This window comes from Elephas maximus, chromosome 6 (genome assembly GCF_024166365.1).
Source record: "Elephas maximus indicus isolate mEleMax1 chromosome 6, mEleMax1 primary haplotype, whole genome shotgun sequence".
Classification (NCBI taxonomy): Eukaryota; Metazoa; Chordata; class Mammalia; order Proboscidea; family Elephantidae; genus Elephas; species Elephas maximus.
The window spans coordinates 10,885,042-10,911,109 of record NC_064824.1 but is presented as its reverse complement, the minus strand read 5'-3'; the positions used below and the strand labels follow the sequence as shown (position 1 = coordinate 10,911,109).

The 26,068-nt window shown below is 41.1% G+C and overlaps 1 protein-coding gene across 1 annotated transcript in view; it reads right to left on the bottom strand.

Annotated features, from left to right (window-relative positions):
• The window catches only part of CNTNAP5 (contactin associated protein family member 5), a 1,201,383-nt gene that overhangs the window by 401,041 nt on the left and 774,274 nt on the right, over positions 1 to 26,068 (bottom strand). The window contains exon 12 of the mRNA XM_049889068.1: positions 25,685 to 25,804. Within this exon, the coding sequence (XP_049745025.1) occupies positions 25,685 to 25,804 (120 nt within the window). The remainder of the gene's footprint in view (positions 1 to 25,684; positions 25,805 to 26,068) is intronic.

The window sequence follows — 26,068 nt, the reverse complement described above, 5'->3', positions numbered from 1 at the left end:
TGAAAATTAGGCAATGAAAACCTTGTGCATCACAGCAGAATATTGTCCAATGTAGTGCTGAAAGATGAGCCCCCTAGATTGGAAGGCACTCAAAATATGCAGTGGACTTAACAATAGACTCTCACATGCCAATGACTGTGAAGATGGTACAGTACCAAGCAATGTTTGGCTCTGTTGTACATGGAGCCACCATGAGTCAGAGCCAACTTGACAATTAAGAACAATAAATGTCCCACCAAGTCAAAATGCACTTGCTCTTATAGCAATACACATATACCCCTAAACCTCAAATAACTATCAAAACACAAAACTATCCAACCATTCGTACCACGGTAGCACATCCATTTCCAAGCATAAGTATGTACTGATTCTGCTGAGTTAATTTTCATGGGTGTTTTCTGTGTGTCAGGTGCTGTTCACTCATAAAAGTTATTACTTGCTATTTTCATCATCGTGTCTCCAGAAACACCAAGAAACCAGAGTCCAGTATTCTGGGAACAGAGTGATGAAAATAATAGCTGCCATGTCTTGAATATACAATGCTGGGCATTTTGTCTTATGGTTTGCATGGATTATCTCATATAATCTTCATAGAAACACCATAAATATGTTCTATTATTATTCACAGAGGAGACAATTTAGGAACAGAGAAGCTGAGTGACTCACTGGACACATAACTTATAAAACCAGGAAGTCTCAGCACTGGAATGCAAACTAATGCCAAGCTTTTAATGACCACACTGCATTTGGTAGATGTTTGCTGACTACATGAATTCAGGAAGGGCCATGGCAATTGCGATAGTCAGAAGGGTTTCTTGGGAGAATAAACTAGAGCTTGGTCTAACGAAGGAGGTACATAAATTATATTCCAGGAGATCAAATGAGATATAAGACATGACGTTTGGGTAGAATGTTCACAGCTAGCACTGGAAAATCTGTCCTCATGGACAGCCTAACCAGTGGTATCCCACCAGCTGTCTTAACAAACAGGCATAAATATAGCATATTCAACACTTGTACCCTGAGAATTAGAGGATGACTAGTGCTCCTGTAATATAAGTCCACATCATGGGGAGAATAATGGGAAACAGGCTCCCAGACCAATGGCTCCTCTGCACCCCCATACTCCCCAGAACATGAAACCACAAGCTGCCAGTCTTGGTTCTTTATTCTTTGAGATTTCTAATCTTACACTGATTCATCATCTCCCCCTGGCTCAGATTAAAAGTGAGCAAGAACAAATAAGTTTCTTGGAAGATATCTTTGGCTCTCACTTGTCATTTCCCTACCCCAAACAAGAAAAGTATTCAGCCAAACACACCAACCCTGCATCAGGATGCACAAGGAAGCCAGAAGCTCTTGGACAAGACAAAAGGCACCTGGGCACCTGCTCACTGCATCTCCACAGCCTCGATGCTGCAGTGTAACAAGATTAATCTTTCCTATCTTCCCTTCTCTCTTCCTAGCCCTAATACACCTATCTTTCAAGGTCAAACTCAAGCCACATCTCTCCCATGACACCTTTCTTGACCACTCGTGTCTCTGAATGTCTTCAGCATCAAGGTCCTCCTCTGATGATACTGACACTGTGGGTGGTGATAACTTCTATTTCAAGAGCTCTTAGAGGGTGCCAGATGTTGCACTGGGCATATTGCTCATTTAATTTCATTTAAGAAATTTAATTTCATTTAAATTTAATTTATTTTAGTTTTTACTGAGGTAAAAACTACTGATCCATTTCTATCTTGTTGTTGTCGTTGTTAGGTGCCGTCAAGTCTGTTCCGACTCATAGCGACCCTATGCACAACAGAACAAAATACTGCACGGTCCTGCACCGTCCTTACAATCATTATGCTTGAGCTCATTGTTGCAGCCACTGTGTCAGTCCACCTCGTTGGGGGTCTTCCTCTTTTCTGCTGACCTTGTACTCTGCCAAGCATGACGTCCTTCTCCAGGGACTGATCCCTCCTGACGATATGTCCAAAGTATGTAAGACGCAGTCTCGCCATCAATTGAGCCTTGTAGAAATTAAATAATGTGCTCAGGCATCAACAACTGTTACGTAGCTACAGGACAATTGTAAGAATTAAATGCAATAGACTTGATAAGAATTATTTAAGAGCTAGATGGCTTTATGTCATCATTACAGGATGAGGTCCTTGTGCACAGGGGTCAGTGGTTTCAAATGGCATGCACAGCACTGAAGACAAGGCAGTGCCTCCACAGATAAATCCTTGTTGACTGGAGAGACTTCTGATCCCCAGGGCACCAAATGGAAGGACTCACCAGGTGATTGCAATGAAAAGTTACTGTAAAGGTCCATCAAGAAGGGACCAGGTTAAGCCCTGTGTTCAAATCTCTAGAAGAATGGGTCTTTTAGTCACTGATAAGCTGTTTAGAAAGGAGGAAATGAATAAGGAAGGTAACTAATTCAGTGCTAGGCAGTGTGCTATCGCCTTGTACTGGTATTTCCCAAGGTCCAAAGTCTTCAGGAGCTTGAGAAAAATGTTCTTTCTGATCACTGTCCAAAAGCTACTGAATAAAAATTGCTGGCAATAGGCCAACCAAAGGGTGTTTAAATTTTTTTTCCAAGATCCTTCCGCAAACTAAAATTTGAGAACCTGTGCTTTCCATAATTCTCATCTAATACTCAGAAAAACCTTGAAAGGCGTGTATTATTATGCCCATTTTGCAGATGAGGAAAATGGTGACCAGGCAGGTGAACAATGGAAACTTCACTCTTTCAGGACTACTTCCCTGAAGAGCTTTCTACCATGGCAGTGAGCTAGTAGAAGGAATGACCATCCACCTACCGCCATAACTGACTAATGAGGCCAGTGCAAGCCAAAGGGCAATCTGTTTGGACATGAGTGAGTCCCTTCCTGCCTCAGATTCTCTGTGTCACCTGGTCCTGGGAACCCCTACTTGGGAATCACAGATGTAGCTGCAACCTTGGCTTCACCATTTGGTCCTTTTGAGACTTTGGGCAGGTTTTATTTCACCTCTCAGGATTTCTGGTGCCCTCCTCTATAAAATGGAGAAAGTGTTATGTTTTTCACATAATTGAATTAAATGACATGACGAATATAAAGATCAAAGACTACAGCCTTCAATATAGATTACCTCAGCATAACCCCCCCCCCAAAAAAAAAGAAAAAGCATTGACGCAGAGTCAATTCTGACTCATAGCAACCCTATAGGACAGAATAGAACTGACCCACAGAGTTTCCACGGAGCACCTGGTGGATTTGAACTACCAACCTTTTAGGTTAGCAGCCATAGTGCTTAACCATTACAATACCAGGGTTTCCCCTTGTCATAGATTGAATCGTGTCCCCCCCAAAAATGTGCATCAACTTGGTTAGGTTATGATTCCCAGTGTTGTGTGGTTGTCCTCCATTTTGTGAGTAAAATTTTATGCTAAAGAGAATTAGGGCGGGATTGTAACACCACCCTTACTCAGGTCACCTCCCTGATCCAATGTAAAGGGAGTTTCCCTGGGGTGGGGCCTCCACCACCTTTTATCTCATAAGAGATAAAAGGAATGGGAAGCAAGCAGAGAGTTGGGGATCTCATACCACCAAGAAAGCAGTACCAGGAGCAGAGCATGTCCTTTGGACATGGGGTCCCTGCGCCTGAGAATTTCCTTGACCACGGGAAACTTGAGGATGAGGACATTCCTCCAGAGGTGACAGAGAGAGAAAGCCTTCCCCTGGAGCTGACACCCTGAATTTGGACTTGTAACCTACTAGACTGTGAGAAAATTAATTTCTCTTTGTTAAAGACATCCACTTGTGGTATTTGTTATGGCAGCACCAGGTGACTAAGATACCCCTCAACATAAAGAGAACAAAAATCCTCACAATTGGACCAATAAGCAACATCATGATAAACAGAGAAAAAACCAAAGTTGTCAAGGATTTCATTTTAGTTGGATCCATAATCAATGCCCATGAAAGCAGCAGTCAAGAAATCAAATGACATACTGCATGGAGCAAATCTGCTGCAAAAGGCCTCTTTAAAGTGTTCCAAAGCAAAGATGTCACTTTGAGGACTAAGATGCACCTGACCCAATCCACGGTATTTTCAATCACCTCCTATGCATGTGAAAGCTGGACAATGAATATAGGAGACCAAAGAAGAGCTGATGCCTTTGAATTATGGTGTTGGCAAAGAATATTGAATATACCATGTACGGCTAGAAGAACGAACAAATCTGTTTTGGAAAAAGTACAGCCAGAATGCTCCTGAGAAGCAAGGATGGCGAGGCTTCTTCTCAAGTACCTTGGACATGTTACCAGGAGGGATCAGTCCCTGGAGAAGGATACTGTGCTTGGTAAGATAGAGGGTCGGCAAAAAAGAGAAAGATCCTTAATGAGATGGATTGACACAGTGGCTGTAACAATGAGCTCAAATATAGCAATCATTGTTAGGATGGCACAGGACTGGGAAGTGCTCCATTCTGTTGTACTTGGGGTCGCTATGAGTCAGAACTGACTCAACGGCACCTAACAACAACAGCATGAAGACTTACACTAGTGGATGTTTGTTCGCTAAAATCTGACCTGCTTGTACCACAAAATTAACCTCAGAGGATAGCAAGTCGAGGACATCCTCAATCCCCTTGTACCTCTTTGATTTTTGTGCTCTTTCCATACCATCTACTGGCTTCTATTCTATTTTCTGCAAAATATCTGTTTACAAAGTCTGTCTCCCTTTCTGAACTGTGAGTTCCTTAAGGTCAAGGGCGGACTTAATTATTTTGTAACTTTGGTGCCTAGCTCAGGGTCGGATATTTAGTTATTACTCAAAAGCTTATTTGAATGAGACAATTTATGAATGAATGAATAAATTAACAGTTGGATAATGTATAACCAAATGAATACATTTAAAAAATAAATGAAGAGGTGAGTGGATAAGAGGGTTAATGAATGTGAAAATAAATGAAAGACTGCAAACAGTTAAAGCACCTGGCTGCCAACCAAAGGGTTGGTGGCTCAAGTCCACTCAGAGGTGCCACAGAAGAAAGGCCTGGTGATCTATTTCTGAAAATCAGCCACTGAAAACCCTTTGGAGCACAGTTCTTCTCTGACACACGTGGGGTCACTGTGATTTGGAGCTGACCCAATGGCAACTGTTTAAATAAGTGAGAGATTCATACAGGGACTTGGAAACCCAGTGAATTAGTTAGCGGATGAGATGGACTGACACCATGGCCGCAACAACAGGCTCGAACATAGCAGTGACTGTGAGGACGGCCAGGACCGGCAGTGTGTCGTTCTGCTATACAGAGGGTCGCTGTGAATCGGAACCTACCTGACAGCACCTAATAGCAACAACAAAGTTAGTGAAGGGAGGATAAGTGAACTAATGGATGAACAATTGCAATGCATAAGTAACCGAACACAGGAAAAGATCAATGAAGAAGTGAATAAATGAGAGAATTAATGATTGAGTAAAAAATGAAAGAATAATAAAGGGATTCAAGCAACCAGGGAGTGAGTTGGTAAAGGGGGACTAAGGAAGGATGCTCGAACAGATGGATGAAAAGCGTGCTGCGATGGCCCTCCCCATCTCTGTCTGGAGCCTGCTGTTCTCCTTGCGGGTAGGAGTCAACTCGGCTTGCTAAAAAGGTTTTTGAAAGGAATTTCTTTAAGTGTCTGTTAAGACTCTTGGCAATTCAAAGGTGACAATGCTTTAATTTCAGGGTAATGCTACATTTTTATGACTTAGCAGTTTTATTTAATGGCCCAATTTAGCAGGAGATTATATCGTCTGCCACAAGCCCAGAGAGACTACTTTGAAGCATGAGCCTTCAACACATTCGGATCCACTGCTGAGCTGGACCTGACAGACTGGACTTGGGCAGCCCTGTGTGGCCACCACCTCTTGGCTGACAGCATAATTTATCAAAGAGATGGAGAGAGAGACTTAAAAAATCTTCCTTCCTCTAGAATTATCATTCTTATTCTAGCTAAAATAGTCCTCTAAAAACACTTCATTTACAGAAAGCAAACTGTCCCTCTACAGTGCAAACAACAAAACAAGTATTATTCCAACTGATTAAGCTGCTAGTGAGCCACAGTACATATGCCACTCATGAGTGGGTCTTAACCAGGAAACGAGGCTCGTGCTGTCTATCAGGAGGCACAGCTTGCAGGCAGCTTCCTGCAGGAGCTAAGCCTGCTTCCTGTGAAGCCATGGACATGATTCCAAGCAAAGGTGGAGGGGAGGGTGGTGGAGAGAAGAACTCTGGTTTCCTTTGCCACTTGTTCTGTTCCAGTCGCTCTTGGCTGTTGCATCATGAGTACTCATGTGATTGAGTACATACCAATCCTAAGAAGCTGTCCTCGCCACCCTCCATTTACTGCGAGAGTAACTGAGAGCCAAGATGAAGGGTACCGCTTATGGCCCCACAGACAATAATTAAAAGGGGAAATAATGGTAATCATTCAGAGCATGTAGCAAGTGCCGGACATTTTTCTGAGAGTATTAACTCATGCGCATGAGCTCATACATCCTCACCACTATGCCCTTCAAAAACGGTAAGCCATGCCACAGAGAGACGGAGCTGGGGATTTATGTGGGTAGGTGTGTGTGGGGGGCGGGGGGTGGAGGACATGGTCAGATATGTGTTTGCAAAAGATCACTCTGGCTGTTGCGTCAGTTATGATAAGGGTGTTGAAGGTTGCAAACTTGGGCAATTTCGCCGTAAGGACACACGATCATGAACTCTCTGAACTTGGAGGACTACATCTTAATGATTTCTGTATTCTCAGAGTCATATTAGGGCCTGGCCAACCAGACAACCAATGCACATTGATTCAAACTGATGAAATAATGGAGGGAAACAAAGGAAGGGATGCCTCCCAAGCCTTACAACCCTTTGATGAGCAGTGCTGTATACTGGACAGAGCAAAAACCTCAGATCTAGAGAGCTTCAATTGTAATTCTCTTTCTACAGCTTACTAGCTATGTAACTATAGAAAAGTGGTTTTATCTCTTCTTGCCTTGTTAACACATTTTAAAATAAATGCTATCCCAGCTACTTCACTGTGATGCATCTCACACTGGCCTGTATCCAGCAGACACTCAACACGGTTTAATGCAGTCTGTAATGGAATGGGTGTCCCTGCACGATGCAAATGATTGATGTGCTCAGCTGCTAACCAAAGTTTGGAGGTTTGAGTCCACCCAGAGACACCTCAGAAGAAAGGCCTGGTGACCTACTTTCAAAAAAGCAGCCATTAAAAACCCTGTGGAGCACAGTTCTACGGGTACAGCTACCATGAGTCAGAATTAACGCAACAGCAACTGGTAGTCCAATGAGGATCCTTTGGCAATAGTGCTTCTGCAAGGACGGCTCACCAACCTAAGGAAAAAACAAACCTGAGCCCAGCTTGTTCTTGCAGAAGCTTTCGGTAGGGCAACTGAAGCTCATGCTTCCTTTTTGTTTAGTTCTCTCTCTCTCTTCTTTTAAGTGTAGTGTTTGGGGTGAAAGTCAGCAATGAGACACCAGTGGGAGACGCCAGCCCAGACCTTTATTAGGGCTGCACCTGCCACACAATTCTACTTCCTGTGGTGTACAGTACAGCTACTTAAAGTTACAATACACTAAGAAGCACAGGGAAAAAGAAATGCACCGTAACTGAGTAATGGCACCGGATGTCCTGGGTGATGCTCTTTTCCCTCACCCAGCAGACCTTGGTGCATCCTGTGTGTAAACACGCAGACACTGTTCTCACTTTGGGAAGCAAGGCCACCAGTGTTAGACCTAACCGTGAGTACGCATTTCCTTCTTTCTTTCAATAGCTTCAATAATAATCTATCATCTGCAATCAGACAGCACAATTACGTGCGGGGATACTGGAGACACCTCAATTGCAGCTTCTCTACCTACTCCATTACTCACGTTTTGATGAGTTTTAATGAAAACAGAGCATCCTGCCAAGAGAGTGAGAAACAACATCATAGCAGCCAGGGTGCTAAGATACGGAGGCTTGTAAGGTGATTTGCAAATGGATTATGAGCTGTTTGAGAAAGGAAAACAAGTTTTGCTTTAGAGATTTGACAAAATGTTCCCTGCAAATTCCTGGCAATTCCTGATGATTGTCATAGCGGTCCAGACGCATGAAATTGGTAGCCATCAAAAGAAATAATAAATGTGTTTTTGTTAGTGGTTCTGAACAAACAATTTTGCGTATCAGTATGCAATTGTGGTACAAAAGAAACACTGTGCAGTTGAGAAACATCTTTTAACATGTTGACAAGGTATCCCGTTAACTTTAAAAAGAGCAAAAAGTAAACTTGGTGGAATGAGTTTAAATGTCAAGTTCCAAGGAAAATCTTGCCAGAGTCCTTTGATCCTCTAATGCTGCTTCATCAATACTGGAGGTTTGCCCTTAGAAAAACTCACTCCAGCGCTCCTTGTTGTTGCTGTTGTTAGCTGCCTTTGAGTTAGCCCCTGACTCATGGTGACCACATGCACAAAGAAACCAAAAGCTGCCTGGTCCTGACCTCTGTGACCCATAGGGTTTCTACTGTCTGATTTTTGGAAGTACATCTCCAGGCATTTCTTCTTAGTCTGTAAGCTCCGGCGAAGCCTGTTCGGCATCATACAACACACATGCCCCCACTGACAGATGGATGGTGGCTATGCATGAGGTACACTGGCCAGGAATTGAACCCTAGTCTCCCAAATGAAGGTGGAAATTCTGCCACCAAACCACCATTGTCCTTTTAAACAGTTGCTTCTATAGTCTCTGAAATCTTACAGGCCTGCAGTGGGAGTAAAGACGTCATTTCTGGCAAAAGGACATGCAGGCAAAGAGGAGCAGATGGACACCTTTTACTCTTGGACTCACAGCAGAGGTTGCAAATCGTAGGGTCAACTCCAGCCCAGTTAAGATTAAACATCAAGGCAGTATCCACAATTCCAAATTGTTATTGATTTACTAGAACAGGGTCTAAGACAAATTATGGGAAGTGGAAAGGAAAAACAAAGGAGAAATGTAGACACCAGTCTTTAATTTGGCAGGGATTTCGCAGAGTTCAATTTACACTGCACTCATTGGAGGGAGTGTAAAAGTAAACCCAGGGATTAATCATGCCTGCTCCCTTTTTTTTTTTGCTCCCTAATTTCCATCCAGCAGCTCAGTCCTGGAGGAATACACCAGTAAACACTGAAGGATAAAATACAGTGTGGTCAGCATCATAGTGGAAATATATGGACAGAAAATAAGATAGGAGCACAGATTAGGGGTACCCAACCCAGCCCGGGGTACCCTGTGAAGGCGAGTAACATGAGAAGCCCCATTTTCCTGCCTCATCATCCAAAGTTTCATTATCAGTACATCAGGTGCTCTCTCATCTCAAATATTTAGTGTACCTGCTCTTGTTTCACCCTTGTCCTTGCCCTACATCCTTCCCAGTGCCCAAGACTCCCTCACCTCCTGATGGCATCACACCCATACCACGGGCCCGCCTCTCAAGCATTTCCCTTTAAAATTTTTTTTTGTGTGTGCTTTAAGTGAAAGTTTACAAATCAAGTCAGTCTCTCATACAAAAACTTATATACACCTTGCTACATACTCCCAACTGCTCTCCCCCTAATGAGACAGCCTGCTCCCTCCCTCCACTCTCTTTTCTTGTCCATTCCACCAGCTTCTAACCCCCTCTACCCTCTCATCTCCCCTCCCTACAGATAATGCTAACATAGTCTCAAGTGTGCACCTGATCCAAGAAGCTCACTCCTCACCAGCATCCCTCTCCATCCCATTGTCCAGTCCAATCCCTGTCTGAAGAGTTGGCTTTGGGAATGGTTTCTGTCCTGGGCCAACAGAAGGTCTAGGGGCCATGAGCACCAGGGTCCTTCTAGTGTCAGTCAGACCGTTAAGTCTGGTCTTTTTTACAAGAATTTGGGGACTACATCCCACTGGTCTCCTGATCCCTCAAGAGTTCTCTTTTGTGTTCCCTGTCAGGGCAATCATCGGTTGTAGCCAGGCACCATCTACTTCTTCTGGACTCAGGATGATGTAGTCTCTGGTTTATGTGGCCTTTTCTGTCTCTTGTGCTCATAATTACCTTGTGTCCTTGGTGTTCTTCATTCTCCTTTGGTCCAAGTGGGTTTAGACCAATTGATGCACCTTATAAGGCTGCTCATTAGCATTTAATACCCCAGATGCCACTTTCCAAAGTGGGATGCAGAATGTTTTCTTAATAGATTTTATTATGCCAATTGACAAGAAACCATAGTCCCCAATCCCCTGCCCCTGCTATGCTGGCCTTCATAGCATTCAGTTTATTCAGGAAACTTCTTTGCTTTTGGTTTAGTCCAGTTGTGCTGACCTCACCTGTATTGTGTGTTGTCTTTCCCATCACCTAAAGTAGTTCTTATCTACTATCTAATTAGTGAATACCCCTCTCCCACCCTCCCTCCCTCCCCCCTCTCATAACCATCAAAGAATATTTTCTTCTCTGTTTAAACTATTTCCCAGGTTAGTGGTCTTAAACAATATTTGTCCTTTTGCAACTAATTTCCCTCAGCATAATGACTTCCAGATTCCTCCATGTTATGAAATGTTGCACAGATTCATCACTGTTCCTTACTGAGGAGTAGTACTCCATTGGGTGAATATACCATAATTTATTTGTCCATTCATCTGTTGATGGGCACCTTGGCCGCTTCCATCTTTTTGCTATTGCTGCAATTAACATGGGTGTGTATTTATCTGTTCGTGTAAAGGCTCTTATTTCTCTAGGATATGGGATTGCTAGATCCTGTGTGTTAGTTCTATTTCTAGTATTTTAAGGAAGCACCAAATCAATTTCCAAAGTGGTTCTACCATTTTACATTCCCACCAGCAGTGTATAAATGTTCCAATCTCTCCACAGCCTCTCCAACATTCATTATTTTGTGTTTTTTTGGATTAACACCAGCCTTATTGGAGTGACACGGAATCTCACTGTAGCTTTGATTTGCATTTCTCTTTTGCATGATCATGAGCATTTCCTCATGTATCTGTTAGCTTCCTGAATGTCTTCTTTAGTGAAGTGTCTGTTCATATCTTTTGCCTATTTTTTTATTGGCTTATTTGTCTTTTTGTCCTTGAGTTTTTGCAGTATTATGTAGATTTTACAGATCAGGCGATGATCAGAAATGTCATAGCTAAAAACTTTTTCCCAGTCTGTAGGTTATATTTTTACTCTTTTGGCGAAGTCTTTGGATGAGAGTGTTTGATTTTTAGGAGTTCCCAGTTATCTAGTTTTTCTTCTACATTCTTTATCATGTTTTATATACTGTTTATGCCATGTACTAGGGCTCCTAAAGTTTTTCCTATTTTTTCTCCACGATCTTTATCATTTTAGATTTTATATTTAGGTCTTTGATCCATTTTGAGCTCTTTTTTGTGCATGGTGTGAGGTATGGGTCTTTTTTCATTTTTTTGCAGATGGATATCCAGTTATGTCAGCATCATTTGTTAAAGAGACTGTCTTTTCCCCATTTAACTACTTTGGAGCCTTTGTCAAATATCAACTGCTCATATGTGGATGGATTTGTGTCTGGATTCTCAATTCTGTTCCACTGGTCTATGTGTCTTTTGTTGTACCAGTACCAGGCTGTTTTGGCTACTGTGGTGGTATGATAGGTTCTAAAATCAGGTAGAGTAAGGCCTCTCACTTTGTTCTTCTTTTTCAGTAATGCTTTTCTTATCTGGGGCCTCTTTCCCTTCCATATGAAGTTGGTGATTTTGTTTCTCCATCTCATTAAAAAATGTCTTTGGAATTTGGATCAGAATTGCATTAAAAGTATAGATTGCATTTGGTAGAATAGACATTTTTATAATGTTAAGTCTTCCTATCCATGAGCAAGGTATGTTTTTCCATTATGTAGGTCTCTGCTGGTTTCTTCCAGAGTGTTTTGTAGTTTTCTTTGTATAAGTCTTTTACATCTCTGGTAATATTTATTCCTAAGTATTTTATCTTCTTGGAGGCTACTGTAAATGGTATTGATTTGATGATTTCCTCTTTGATGTTCTGTTTGTTGGTGTAGAGAAACCCAACTGATTTTTGTATGTTTATCTTGTATCCCGACGCTCTGCTGAACTCTTCTATTAGTTTCAGTAGTTTTCTTGAGGATTCCTTAGGGTTTCCTGTGTGTAAGATCATGTCATCTGCAAATAGTGATACTTTTACTTTTTTCTTACCAATCTTTATTTCTTTATCTAGCCTAATTACTCTGGCTAGGACCTCCAGCACAATGTAGAATAGGAGCAGTGATAAAGGGCATGCTTGTCTGTTTCCCGATCTTAAGGGGAATGCTTTCAGGCTCTCTCCATTTAGGATGATGCTGGCTGTTGGCTTTGTATAAATGCCTTTTATTAAGCTGAGGAATTTTCCTTCTGTTCCTATTTTGCTGAAGTTTTTATCATAAATGGATGTTGAACTTTGTCAAATGACTTTTCTGCATCAATTGATAAAATCATGTGATTCTTGCCTTTTGTTTTACTTATCTGGTGGATTACATTAATTGTTTTCCTAATGTTGCATCCTTGCATACCTGGTATGAATCCCACTTGGTCATGGTGAATTATTTTTTTGATATGTTGTTGAATTTTACTGGCTAGAATTTTGTTGATGATTTTTGCATCTAAGTTCCTGAGGGATATAGGTCTGTAATTTTCTTTTTTTGTGGCCTCTTTACCTGGTTTTGTTATCAGGGATATGGTGGCTTCATAGAATGAGTTTGGGAATATTCTGTCCTTTTCTATGCTCTGAAATAACTTTAGTATTAGTGGTGTTAACTCTTTTCTGAAAATTGGGTCGAACTCTGCAATGAAGCCATCTGGGCCAGCACTTATTTTCATTTGGAGTTTTCTGATTACCTTTTTAATCTCTTCTTTTGTTATGGGCCTATTTAGTTGTTCTACCTCTGTTTGTGTTAGTTTAGGTAGGCAGTGTGTTTCTAGGAATTTATCCATTTCCATTAAGTTTTCAAATTTGTTAGAATACAATTTTTCTTAGTAATCTGATACGATTCTTTTAATTTCAGTTGGGTCTGTTGTAATATCGCCCATCTCATTTCTTATTTGGGTTATTTGCTTCCTCTCCTGTTTTTCTTTTGTCAGTTTGGCCAATGGTTTATCAGTTTTGTTGATTTTTTCCAAAAACCAGCTTTTGGTCTTGTTAATTCTTTCAGTTGTTTTTCTGTTTTCTATTTCATTTAGTTCAGCTCTAATTTTTATTATTTGTTTTCTTCTGGTGACTGTGGGTTTCTTTTGTTGCCCTCTTTCTATTTGTTCAAGTTGTAGGAATAATTTTTTGATTTTCACCCTTTCTTCTTTTTGTGAAATGTATTGATATAAATTGACCTCTGAGCACTGCTTTTGCTGTGTCCCAAAAGTTCTGATAGGAAGTGTTTTCATTCTCATTGGATTCTCTGAATTTCTTTATTCCATCCTTAATGTCTTCTATAATCCAGTCTTTCTTGAGCAGGGTATTGTTCTGTTTCCACGTGTTTGACTTCTTTTTCCTGCTTCTTCTGTTATTGATTTCCACTTTTATGGCCTTATGGTCAGAGTAAGATGCTCTGTAATAGTTCAGTGTTTTAGATTCTGCTAAGGCTTGCTTTATGACCTAGTATGTGGTCTATTCTAGAGAATGTTCCATGTGCACTAGAGAAGAAAGTATACTTGGCTGCTGTTGGTTGGAGTGTTCCAATATCATGTTGATTTATTGTGGCATTTAGATATTCGTGTCTTTATTGAGCTTCTTTCTGGATGTCCTGTCCTTCACCGAAAGTGGTGTGTTGAAGTCTCTTACTATTATTGTGGAGCTGCCTATCTCACTTTTCAATGCTGAAAGAGTTTGTTTTATGTATCTTGTAGCCCTGTCATTGGGTGCATAAATATTTAATATGGTTATATCTTCTTGGTGTATTGTCCCTTTAATCATTATATAGTGTCCTTCCTTATCCTTTGTGATGGATTTAACTTTAAAGTCTCTTTTGTCAGAAATTAATATTGCCAATCCTGCTCTTTTTTTTGTTGTTGTTGTTGTTTGCTTGATATATTTTTTTCCATCCTTTGAGTTTTAGTTTGTTTGTGTCTCTAACTCTAAGGTGTGTCTCTTGTAGGCAGCATATAGAAAGATTGTTTTTTAATCCATTTTTCCACTCTCTGTCTCTTTATTGGTGCATTTAGTCCATTTACATTTAGGGTAATTATGGATAGGTATTTTTTATGAAGTTTAGTGCTATCATTTTGATGTCTTTTTTCGTGTGTGTGTTATTGACAGTTTCTTTTTCCCACTTAATTTTATGTGCTAAGTAGATTATGTATTGTCCTTTCCTCATATTCGTTGTTGATTTTGTTTCTGCTGAGTCTCTATTTTTTTCTCGTATTTTATTTTGATGTGTAGGATAGTTTGTCTCCTCTGTGGTTACCTTATTATATACCCCTATTTTCCTAAATTTAAACCTAACTTTTTCTATTTCTTTGTATCGCCTCATCTTCCTCTCTGTATGGAAGATGTATGGCTACATTTCTTAGTTCCTCTTTATTGTTTTAATGTTGCCTTCTTTTACATAATAACATGGGTGTTTCCCCATTTTGAGTTTTTTTTTTTTTTTGTCTTGATTTATTTTTTTGATTTCTCTGTCTGGGTTGACTTCTGATTGCTCTTGTTCTGCCCACTGTCCTAGTCTTGGGCTGTTACCTGATATTATTGATTTTCTAACCAAAGAACTCTCTTTAGTATTTCTTGTAGTTTTGGTTTGGTTTTTACAAATTCCCTAATCTTCTGTTTATCTGGAAATGTCCTAATTTCAGCTTCATATTTAAGAGATAGTTTTTGTGGGTTTGGTTTTTTGAGCGGGGGGTGGGGCAGGGGAGGTTTGCTGGATATAAGATTCTTTGCTGGCAATTTTTTTTCCTTCAATTTTTTATATAAGTCATCCCCCCATTGCCTTCTTGTCTGCATGGTTTCTGTCCAGTAGTCTGAGCTTATTCTTATTGTCTCTCCTTTGTAGGTAAAAAAAATAATAATAATAAAATTTTTTTTTTTTTTTGTAGGTAACTTTCCGTTTATCCCTAGCGGTTCTTAAAATTCCCTCTTTATCTTCGGTTTTGGCAAGTTTGGTTATAATATGTCTTGGTGACTTTCTTTTAAAATTTACCTCATGTACAGTTCGATGAGCATCTTGAATAGATATCTTCTCATCTTTCATGATATCAGGAAAATTTTCTGGCAACAAATCTTCAACAATTCTCTCTGTATTATCTGTTATCCCTCCCTGTTCTGGTACTCCAATCACTTGTATGTTATGTTTCTTGATAGAGTCCGAGAAGATTATTAAGGTTTCCTCATTTTTTTAAATTCTTTTATGTGATTTTTCTTCAAATATATTTCTGCCAAATGCTTTGTCTTCAAGTTCAGAAATTCTGCCTTCCACTTGCTCAATTCTGCTCCTCTGACTTCCTATTGAGTTGTCTACCTGTGTAATTTTATTATTAATCTTCTGAATTTGTGACTGCTGTCTATAGATTTTCCCAGCTTATTAAATTTTTTATTGTGTTCCTGAATAATCTTTTTAATTTCTTCAATTGCTTTATCTGTGTGTTCCTTGGCTTGTTCTGCATATTGCTTTTTCCCTTCCTGATGTCTTGAAGGGTTCTGTATATTAATCTTTTGTATTCTCATTCTGGTAATTCCAGGAAGGAACTTTCATCTAGATCTCTTGATTCTTTGTTTTGAGAGCTCATTGAGGCAGTCATGGTCTGCTTCTTTATGTGACTTGAAATTGACTGTTGTCTCCGAGCCATCTATAAGTTATTGTATTAGATTATTTTATGTTTGCTTACTGTGTAGTAGCTTCTTGCTTTGTTTTGTTTTGATATGCCCGTATGGGTTGCTTGAGTGAGCTAGCTTGGTTATTTTCACCTTTGGAGCTCTGACGTCCTGTTCCCAAATGGCTAGATCTGTTATCATGTATATCAGTCTAGGAGTCCATTCACTTTTCTTGTATGAATTCAGCTCAGGTGTCCAGGTAGCTGATCGGCAAGTGTGTGGTACAGGCTCTGTCGTACAGTCTTAGAGGGGCAGGGGTGATTGGTGTAGGTACCAGTATCTGGTTGCAGCAGGGGGTGACACTCTGAACGTGTAAGGGGCTGAGAATTGTCCCCGACGTGTCTCTGAGGAAAGTGTTTCCCTGTTCCCTAGAGCATACAGGTGGGTGGGTTCTGCAGATGCACCATGGGCACCCAATGTTTTTGGTTGTAAGGACTGGGAGGTATCAGTTATCCTTGGTCCCCTGTCATCAGTGGCTGGGTCACCTGAGTGGAGCCACCAGTGCTTAGGCCCCTGATGTGGTACAGTGAGGACCGTGTTTAATAGGCAAAGCAATGTCAAACATCAAACACCCACCTCTCCTCCGCACAGCAGAAATGGTTGGAGACTGCCAACAGGGGTCTATTCTCCTGAAAAAGGCCCACACAGGTCCATGCAGAAGAGAAAGGTACTCAAAGTCCATGGACTGTTTATGCCTGGACAGGAGCCACTTCTGTCCTGAGCTACCTCAGTTAGTGGAGCTGGCAAATTATCTTTTCCCCCAATTGCAAATTTATTCCTTCTCCAAGGCCAGGAGGATGGCTCTAGGTGCTCGACAGGGTATATCTCAGGCCCAGGGAAATCAGCCACTGAAGCTGGCTTAGGTGCAGCAGGGGTGGGGGGGCAGGGTAAAATATACGCAAGTACTTAGGTTTTGCCGAGAGCGCCATTCTTCTCTGGTTCCAGAGGTATGAGTAGGCTGTGTGCTGGCTGCTTCTCCCTGAGGAAACTGCAGCCAAGTGCTAGTACCAGCCCGCCACCGCCGCTCCCAGGAATGTTGCCTGAGGGCTCCCCTTGATTTAGGTCCGGTAACTCCTCTCTGCTTCTGAACCATCTCTTCCTTCCCCTGCCCCTCAGTTCATTTTCTAAGCTTGCCTTTGATGTTCAGGGGTCCTAGCTTGTCATAAATATACTCGTTTCACTTGGTTTTTTTGGTCTTTATTGTAAGAGGTCTTGCTGGAAGCGTCTGTCTATTCCGCTATCTTGGTTCCGCCTCCTCGAGCATTTTCTTCAGCAACCCAATTCTGATTCTCCACTTTTCTTCTCAAATACATCCTTCCTTACTTGCCCAGTTAGATAGACTTAGCCAAGACTGATCACAAAATGACCACCTCATTGGCTGAGAAGATCCACATTCTGTAGGAGACACTTCCACTGGGGTCCTGAGGTGGCAGCACGGGTCCTGATGCCGTTACATTAGAATTATATCATAGCTTCTCTTGGTTGTCTGCTTGTCCTTGAGTAACACAAACTTAGAGCTTGTGTTGTATCTTGGGTCAGTTGGTTCTATAAGTCTCTTATTTCATTGTGTGCTTCTTGCATTTATCCTATTTTTATGCCATTTAACCTGTAAATGGAGATTTTTATCTGGATAAGGTTGCAATCTAATGAGCACGTCCTTGCTTCATTTATTTGCATGGTATATGGATTTCATGCATAGCCCTGCTCCTAACCCCGTCCTTGATCTTTGATGAATTCCAACAATTATTTTCCAAGAATTCTTTGGACAGTCCTTTAATCAGGCTAAGATGGATATTTTCCATTTGCCGCCAGATGCACTGTCCACTCTTCTCCAGCCTCCTCTGTGTCCAGGAGGGCTGAGTAAAGGCATTCCATGGCTAGGTGCTCTTGTCTTCTGGCTTCTTGTTGGGTTTGGTGGATGGGGAACACAGGCAAGAGATCAGAAGGAACAAGGAGAGAGAGAAGTCAAAGTGTCCATTCCCCAAGCTCCTTCCTTTGGGGTCCCCTTGAGCTTGCTGTTTCCCACACAGAGGTCACAACTTCTCTCAGGCCACAGCTTCTTCACCTGCCTCTCTCTTCCTCACTCTGCCAAAACACACTGTACCCACATCTTCAGGCTTGGTGGTGGGAACAATCCCTATGTCATTCACTCTGTGATAATGCCCTACTCTTTAATTTCTTATACGTGTTCTCACTTTGTAAATAGTCACCTATTTTGAACATACCATCTGTTTCCTGATGGGACCTTGACAGGCCCACTATCCTCAGGAGCAGGGAGCATAGAAGTAGTTAGTCCACAAATGATGGGGATGATGGTCTTCTTGCTGGTGCTTAGAATGGTGTTCATCTTTTGCTCTGGGCTAGCTATGTGCTCAAGACCTCTCAGAAACAGTTTTTGATAAGGCCATTCCTTCTTTTCCCTGGAGCTGGGTTATTAGATTCCCTTACTGGGAAACAACAGTTCAGATTATGAACCTTCAACAGGTTTTGGTTGCCCTGACTCAAGTTAAATTGGCCTTTCTCTTTTCTATTTATTTACAGATTTTTGGTATTCTAAATAAATAAATAATATATATTTTTTTTAACCTGGTAACTCAGCTCAGTGAGACCTGCCAGAGTTTGGTAGCCCCTAAAAATGTCCAGCCTTGAGGTTCTGCTATCTGTCACTGAGAACTTAATCCTTGTCATTCACCCTGTTTAGAAGAGTACCGTTTCTTGCATCTTCTCCTACTAGCTCTTGCTAGCTAGATGCTACACCCCATCCAGGTCTTAGTGACCTTATCTGTCTGCTTAATGTCTCCTCCACTCCCACCAGGCTGGTTCAGGTGCCCTTCTGTCATGGACTGAATTGTGTCCCCCCAAAATATGTGTCAACTTGGATAGGCCATGATTCCCAATACCGTGTGGTTGTCCTCCATTTTGTGATTTTCCTATGCGTTATAAATCATTCTCTCTGCCTGTGGTTAAAGAGGATTAGGGTGTGATGTAACACCCTTGCTCAGGTCATATCCCTGATTCAACGTAAAGGGAGTTTCCCTGGGGTGTGGCCTGTACCACCTTTTAACTTAAAAGAGATAAAAGGGAAGGGAAACAAGCAGGAGTTGGGGACCTCATACCACCAAGAAAGCAGTGCTGGGAGCAGAGTGGCTCCTTTGGACCCAGTGTTCTGGCAAGGAGAAGATACAGAGCCGACAGAGAAAACCTTCCCCTGGAGCTAACACCCCGAATTTGGACTTCTAGCCTACTAGACTATGAGAGAATAAACTTCTTTGTTAAAGTCATCCACTTGTAGTATTTCTGTTACAGCACTAGATGACTAGGCTACCCCCTTTACACTGCCACCCTGTCATTACCCTTATATTATACTTTAGTTGTCCCTGTGTCTGTCTCTATCATTAGCTTATGAAGGAGACAGGAATGATACACTTCTGTATCCCTACCACCTCACATAATTCCTGATACATATGAATTTATACTGTGATGAACTGAATTGTAATTAATTTATGGAGCTGTTAAAAGTAGCCCAGCTATGTATTCCTGCAGAAACTTACTCTTTATTTTCCTCATCCATCACTGAATTCAATTTTCCATCCCCCCAAAAAATGGGCCTTTGCCTTCTCCCATTCACTAGTCTCATGATGAGACAACTGATAAAACAGCTTTGGCTAGGATGCTTTGTCATAAGTTTGTAAAGGCCTAGATTTAATCCACTTTAGTAATGTACTTAATTTATCCTTTTATTTACTCTAAAAATTTAGCCCACTTTTCCTATGCAGAGTTCATGCTGCCTCACATAGAATGGGGCAGTTGCTGTCGAGCATTTGGGGATCTTATCTTTCCAGGGTTGCCCACAGGTGAGAGACACAGACTTCAATTTTCCTGGAGGATAAGGCATTGCCTTGCCTATAGGAATGGAGACCTAATCCTTCCTGGGGTACACTGGAGAAGGGTGCACCTGAAATTTAAACTGAGTGTTCTCTCCCCACTGAATCCTGCCCTTCTTAACCCTCATGGCATCCATTTGCAATGATCTGGAGTCCCTGGAGGGTGCAAACTGTTAAGCGCTTGACTAACTGAAAGACTGGCCCTTCAAGTACATCCACAGGCATCTCAAAAGAAAGGCCTGGCAATCTGCTTCTGAAAGATCATAGCCTGGAAAACCTTATGCAGCCCAGTTCTACTTAGCACCACAAGGAGTCTCCGTGACTTATTAGACCACCTGGCCCTACTTCCTTATGTCAGAGACACGGGACGAGGCTGACAGCATTCAGGTGGCTGGCATGCAGTAAGGAAACAGAAAGGAAAATTCCCCCTCCAGCCTTATTTATATTCTTTATGTTACCCCAGTGATATCAGACAGAGAACAAAACATTGTGTTTAAAGAAACCAGAGTTTCAGGCAGAACAATCTTCCTTCCACCCACCCATTCTTTCTTTCCATCGCCTCTCTTCATTCTACCTTCCTTGCTGTCTTCCTCCCTGGCTTTCTTCCCTGGACCACTTTGTTACACTATTAATAGTGTCCTTGGTCACTCATATCTAAGGAGGTTGATCATTTAAAATCTACAAATAGTAAGGCATATAGCTGATCATCATTAATTTATGCATTAGAAAAACATTTGTCACTTAAATATGACAATTATATAATTTGGCCTACATAGAAGTTTGCTTTTATTTGAATAGCTCTTATAAGAGCAATATCGGCAACAAAAACTATAAAACATTTTGCAACGAATGGGACAAAAAAAAAAAGTCATATTCAAAAGAAATTCCCAGTAATGTATAATTAATCCCATCAACTCAAGAGACCATGATTCAGCAAATAGGCCACCTTTAAATACAAATACACTTTTACCTTCAGCCATTCTTCAAAAATAGCAAACATATACTCTGAAAGAAGTTCATCCCAAAGAGGAGCAGAGAACTGCGTGTAAATGTTATCAATCATATCTTCCATAGTATTGTACTTACAATATTTTGGAGAGTCGAAAATAATACACTATAGTTAATAAGGCGCTCTGGTGGCACAGTGGTTAAGAGCTACATCTAGCTACCTCTGCTAACCAAAAAGGTCGGCAGTTGGAATCCACCAGCAGCTACTTGGAAACCCTATGGGGCACTTCTACTCTGACAGGGTGACTATGAGTTGGAACTGACTTGACACCTAAGAACAACAACATAGTTAATACATTTCAAGATGTATATTTAATATATAGGAAAAAGCCTGTACTGAAATGAAAAATCATGCTAAACAATCTATATTATGTAGAGAAAAAGTGTTTATGCATGCATAGACATCAACAGAAAAAATGTCCCAAAGAAATTCTACAATACAATAAAAATGTAAATTTCTGGATTGTGGATTAGAAGTGATTTTGATATTTTCCTTATACTTTTTTTCTAATTTTCTATAACTAATATTCATTATTTATAAGAAAAATTTAACACTGTTAAAAGAAAGCATCCAATCAATGTCTCAGTGATAGAGATTAATACTAAACCGAAAGAATGTTAGTTACAGTATTTATTACCTTTGGGAAGTCTTGAAATTTTTATATTCTATTTCCTTCTCAGAGCATTTCAGAAGAAAAGTCTGGTGATTTATTACTGAAAAATCAGCTACTGAAAACGCTGTGGAGCACAATTCTACTCTGACACATGTAGGGTCACCAAGAGTCAGAATTGACTTCACAACAGCTGTGTGTGTGTGTTTCCCTCTATAGAAGACTGTGATAAAAAATATCTTCCTCAGATTTTTTGTTGTGAGGGTTAAAAGAGATGATACATGTGTTGAAAAAATAATCAAAATGCAATAAAATTTGAACATAAGGTTTATTCTGAACAGTTATTCTATACACATGTAGGAGATCATTTTGATTCCAGAAAAAGCAAATGGCTTTAACACAAAAATGGAGTAAATACATTGGTTGCAAAACCGGGCAAAGGAGATGGAAGCCTGCTGATGAGTGATCAGTGGTGACTTCTAATAACGGAAGCAGTGCAATGGATGTCTATTACTGAGAGCCTACCATCTTTGGAAAAATATAATGGCAGTTTACATGTGTCAAAGAGAGAAATTTACACCAGATATCTTGCTTTGATTTTAGGATTTTCTTACCTATGAAACCAAATACTCACTTTTAAAGAAATCACTGACCAAAATCAACCACCAGCAGTTTTATTTTATTGTTATTATTTTTTTTCACCCAAAGTTGCAAATCCTTTCTTTCTTGTTCAAAGCCAGGCTTACTAAATTTGAATTTCAAAAGACATGGCTGGGTAGAGGGCCAGAGACCATCTTTTGACCAGATTCCAGCCGATCTCAGTAAAAAGGGAAGGGTAGTATTCAATCATGTTGAGATTAGCCAGTGGTTGATCGTCTATATTTCTCTATCCTCATACCTTTATGGAGCCCTGGTGGTGCAGTGGTGAAGAGCTTGGCTGCTAACCAAAAGGTCAACAGTTTGAATCCACTAGCTGCTCCTTGAAAACTCTATGGGACAATTCTACTCTGTCCTATAGGGCCAAAATGAGTCAGGATTAACTAGATGGCAAGGGTTTCTTCTCTTTATAAGCCTCATTATACCTAGCTTCTTCAAGCCATTTGCTTTTTCTGGAGTCAAAATGGTCTTCCTATATGCATATAGAATGACTGCTCAGAATAAGTTTTATGTTCAAATTTCATTGAGTTTTTATTATTTTTAACACTAGGTGTTGATGGATAGCATTATGGTGCAACTTGGCTATGCTATAATTCTCAGTGGTTTGGCAGCCAATATGTATTATCTCCTATTTTGTGATCTGATGTGAGCAGCCAATCAGTTGCAAGAGGAATTTCCTTGGGAGTGTGGCCTGTATTCATGATATAAATAAATATTGTGGTGAAGCTCTCTCTCTCAGTCCTACATGTGTCTTGTCATCTGTCTTAGTTATCTAGTGCTGCTATAACAGAACTACCACAAGTTGATGACTTCAACAAACAGAAGTTTATTCTCTCACAGTCTACTAGGCTAGAAGCCCAAATTCAGGATCAGCTCCAGGGGAAGTCTTTTTCTGTTGGCTCTGAAGGAGGTTCCTTGTCATCAGCCTTCCCCTGGACTAGGACCTTCTCCGTGCAGGAACCCCAGGACCAAAAGTTGTGCTCTGCTTCTGATGCTACATTTTTGGTGGTATGAAGTCCCCCATCTCTCTGCTTGCTTCTCTCTTTTATATCTCAGAAGAAATTGGCTCAAGTAGCAACCCAATCTTGTAGATTGAGTCCTGCCTCATTAACATAACTGCAGCTAATCCTGTCTCATCAACATCACAGAGATAGGATTTACAACACGTAGGAAAATCACAACAGATGACAAAATAGTGGACAATCACACAATATTGGAAATCATGGCCCAGCCAAGTTGACAGATATTTTGGGGGGACACAATTCAACGCATGGCATGATCCTCTGACTTCCACTTCTTGGGACATGAGAAGTCTTCAGCCTACTATCTGACCTACAGATTTTGGATTCACCAGATCTCCCAACCCCATGAGCCAGCAGCCTGGTGTATGACCTGCAGATTTTGGATTTGCAAGCTCCTACAAACCGGTCAGCCAGCAGCCTGCCACCTGACATGGAGATTTTGGGTTCATCAGCCCCTGCAACCGCATGAGTCAAGAGAAGCCTCCAGTATGATGTCTGACCCATGGGTTTGGGACTTGTCAGCCTTCACAATTCCATGAGCCATTTCCTGGAAATAAATCTCTCTATAAATATTTATATATGCACTTCACTGGTTTTGCTTCTCTAGAGAACCCAGCCTAAGATATTTGGTAGTGAGAGTAATTTTAAAGGAGTAAAATCTTAAGGATGAGTTTTTTGAATTTGTTCTCTAGTCTCGCTAGCTTAAAGGCATTAATGACTCTAATTCCAGTAGTGAAGAGGGTACTGCTAAGCCATGGTGTGAGGTGGCAGTAAAAATACATAAATACCATCACCACTGGATCAATATTTGTGAGAAACAAAGCCCTGGGTGATTGTGTATTTGATACCTTTCAACAGTTCTGTAAAACTGAGAAGTATAGGGAGGCTGGTTGGTTGGTCCTGCTTTTACTAGACAAAGTGCTGAAAGAATGGGATGAGCTGGGGACTTCAGAGCCACAGCTCAAACATTGCAATAAAGACCTGAGAGTTGCCACTTGTGCTCTGAAAGAAAGCCTTATTTCTTGTGAGTACCCATTACCCATTGCCTTTGAGTTGATTCCGACTCATAGTGACCCTATAGCAGAGCTCATACTGCAGAAAACCGAACCCCGAGTCTTATCCTAAAGGTACCTGGATTATAATGCCAATTAAATTCCCAACCTTGAATGGTGTCTGAAGTTAAAGTAAGGGCATTAATAGGGAAGAAATATGATTCTGAAACTTGAGGTGGGGACATATGGGTAGATAATCAGGATGCTGGGGACACTGACCCCTCAATTCCTTTGAATTACCCCTGGCAACAGAACTTGCCCTCTCATGCCCATCTGAAGAGATTAATCCAGCTTTGTCTGAAAGAAACTCTCCCCAGTAAAATCATTATCCCTTCCACCCCCATTTGATAAGGTTGATCCAGCAGTGTTTGAAGAGTCTCTGTCTGAGATACCATCTGAGTGGACCCTGGGTCATTGCCTGGGGTATCACCTGAGGCAGATGCCTTACAGGACAGTGCTGAATGTCCACAGAACCCACCCCCATCACCTATTTTTGCTTCTAGACCCATATCTACATGTAAGCCCCAGCGAGTCTCCCAGTGAGGAGCCTTCAGCCTCCTGCCTGACCTGCAGATTTTTGGTTCATCAACCCCTGCAACCTCATGAGTCAGGAGAAGCCTCCGGCCTGACACCTGACCCACAAATTTGGCACTTGCCAGCCTTCGCAATCACATGAGCCATTTCTTGAAATAAATATCTCTGTACGTATTTATATATATGCATCACTGTTTTTGCTCCTCTAGAGAACCAAGCCTAAGACATTAGGCATCTACTGAATAACGAACCTGAGCTAGTTTCCCCAATACACATGATTATATCTAAATTTTACAACATTATTGTTTTTAGCTGTCACTGAGTCAGCCCCTGATTTATGGGGACCTCATGTACAATGAAACAAAATGCTGCCTAGTCCTGCACCATACCTGTGATTGGTTGCAGGTCAGTCTGTTGTGATTCATAGGGTTTTTATTGGCTGGTTAGTCTGACTTTGTCTGGAAGCTCTTCTGAAACCTGTTCAGTATCAAAGCAACACACATCTTTACTGACAGATGGGAGGTGGCCGGACATGAGTTTCATTGGCCAGGGATTGATCCCTAGTCTCCTGCATGGAAGGGGGAAATTCTACCAGTGAACCACTACTTCCCGCTCCACAAATCTAGGCAGTAATAACTGTTATTCCCATTTCACAGATGAGGAATGGATGTGCAAAGACTCACCGAGATCACACAATGGTTGGAGACAGATGCAATTCAAAGCTTCCTACACCCCAAGTCAGGATTTTCTATTGGTTTTTGTTTTTGATTTCTTTATCTCTATGTTCTTTAGTTTAAGAGAGAAAATGTTCTTGGCAAGCCCCAGAGAAAATATCTGATAATTACATCTTGGTTTAGTTAAACATTATCAAGAATATTAACAGATTTGTTTTTTTCTCTCATGAAAATAACCTAGCTGCTAATTCCTATTATCTACTAGAATACAATTGTCCTCCCGAAGTTGGCATGTTAAATTTGTATTCACACAGGTGTTCACCCCCAATGGAGTTTCTTTTGCTGTGTATCATCAAGTGGCTAGGTAAAGCATGAGTTGGAATTCTGCACCCTTACCGGTGATGTTGCAGTATACTTGAAGAGGTCCCAGGGGTCCACTGCCATCAGCATCGATGTAGAAGAAACCAGCCGTGTTCCCTTGGTGCCTGTACACCTCGCAGGATTGCTTGTAGAGTGCTGAAAGACATACCAGCAAGAGAGGAAATTTTGCTTAGCTCTGAATATCCCTTTGGAGGAATCAGTCACCCCTGCTTATATTTGCTTTCCATCTTGAATTATTTCCTTTCTCCTATAGTGGCACGGTGGTTAAGATCTCAGCTACTAACCAAAAGGTCAGCAGTTCAAATTCACTAGCCACTCCTTGGAAACCCTATGGGACAGTTCTATTCTGTCCTATAGTGTCGCTATGAGTCGAAATTGACTTGACAGCAACAAGTTTTT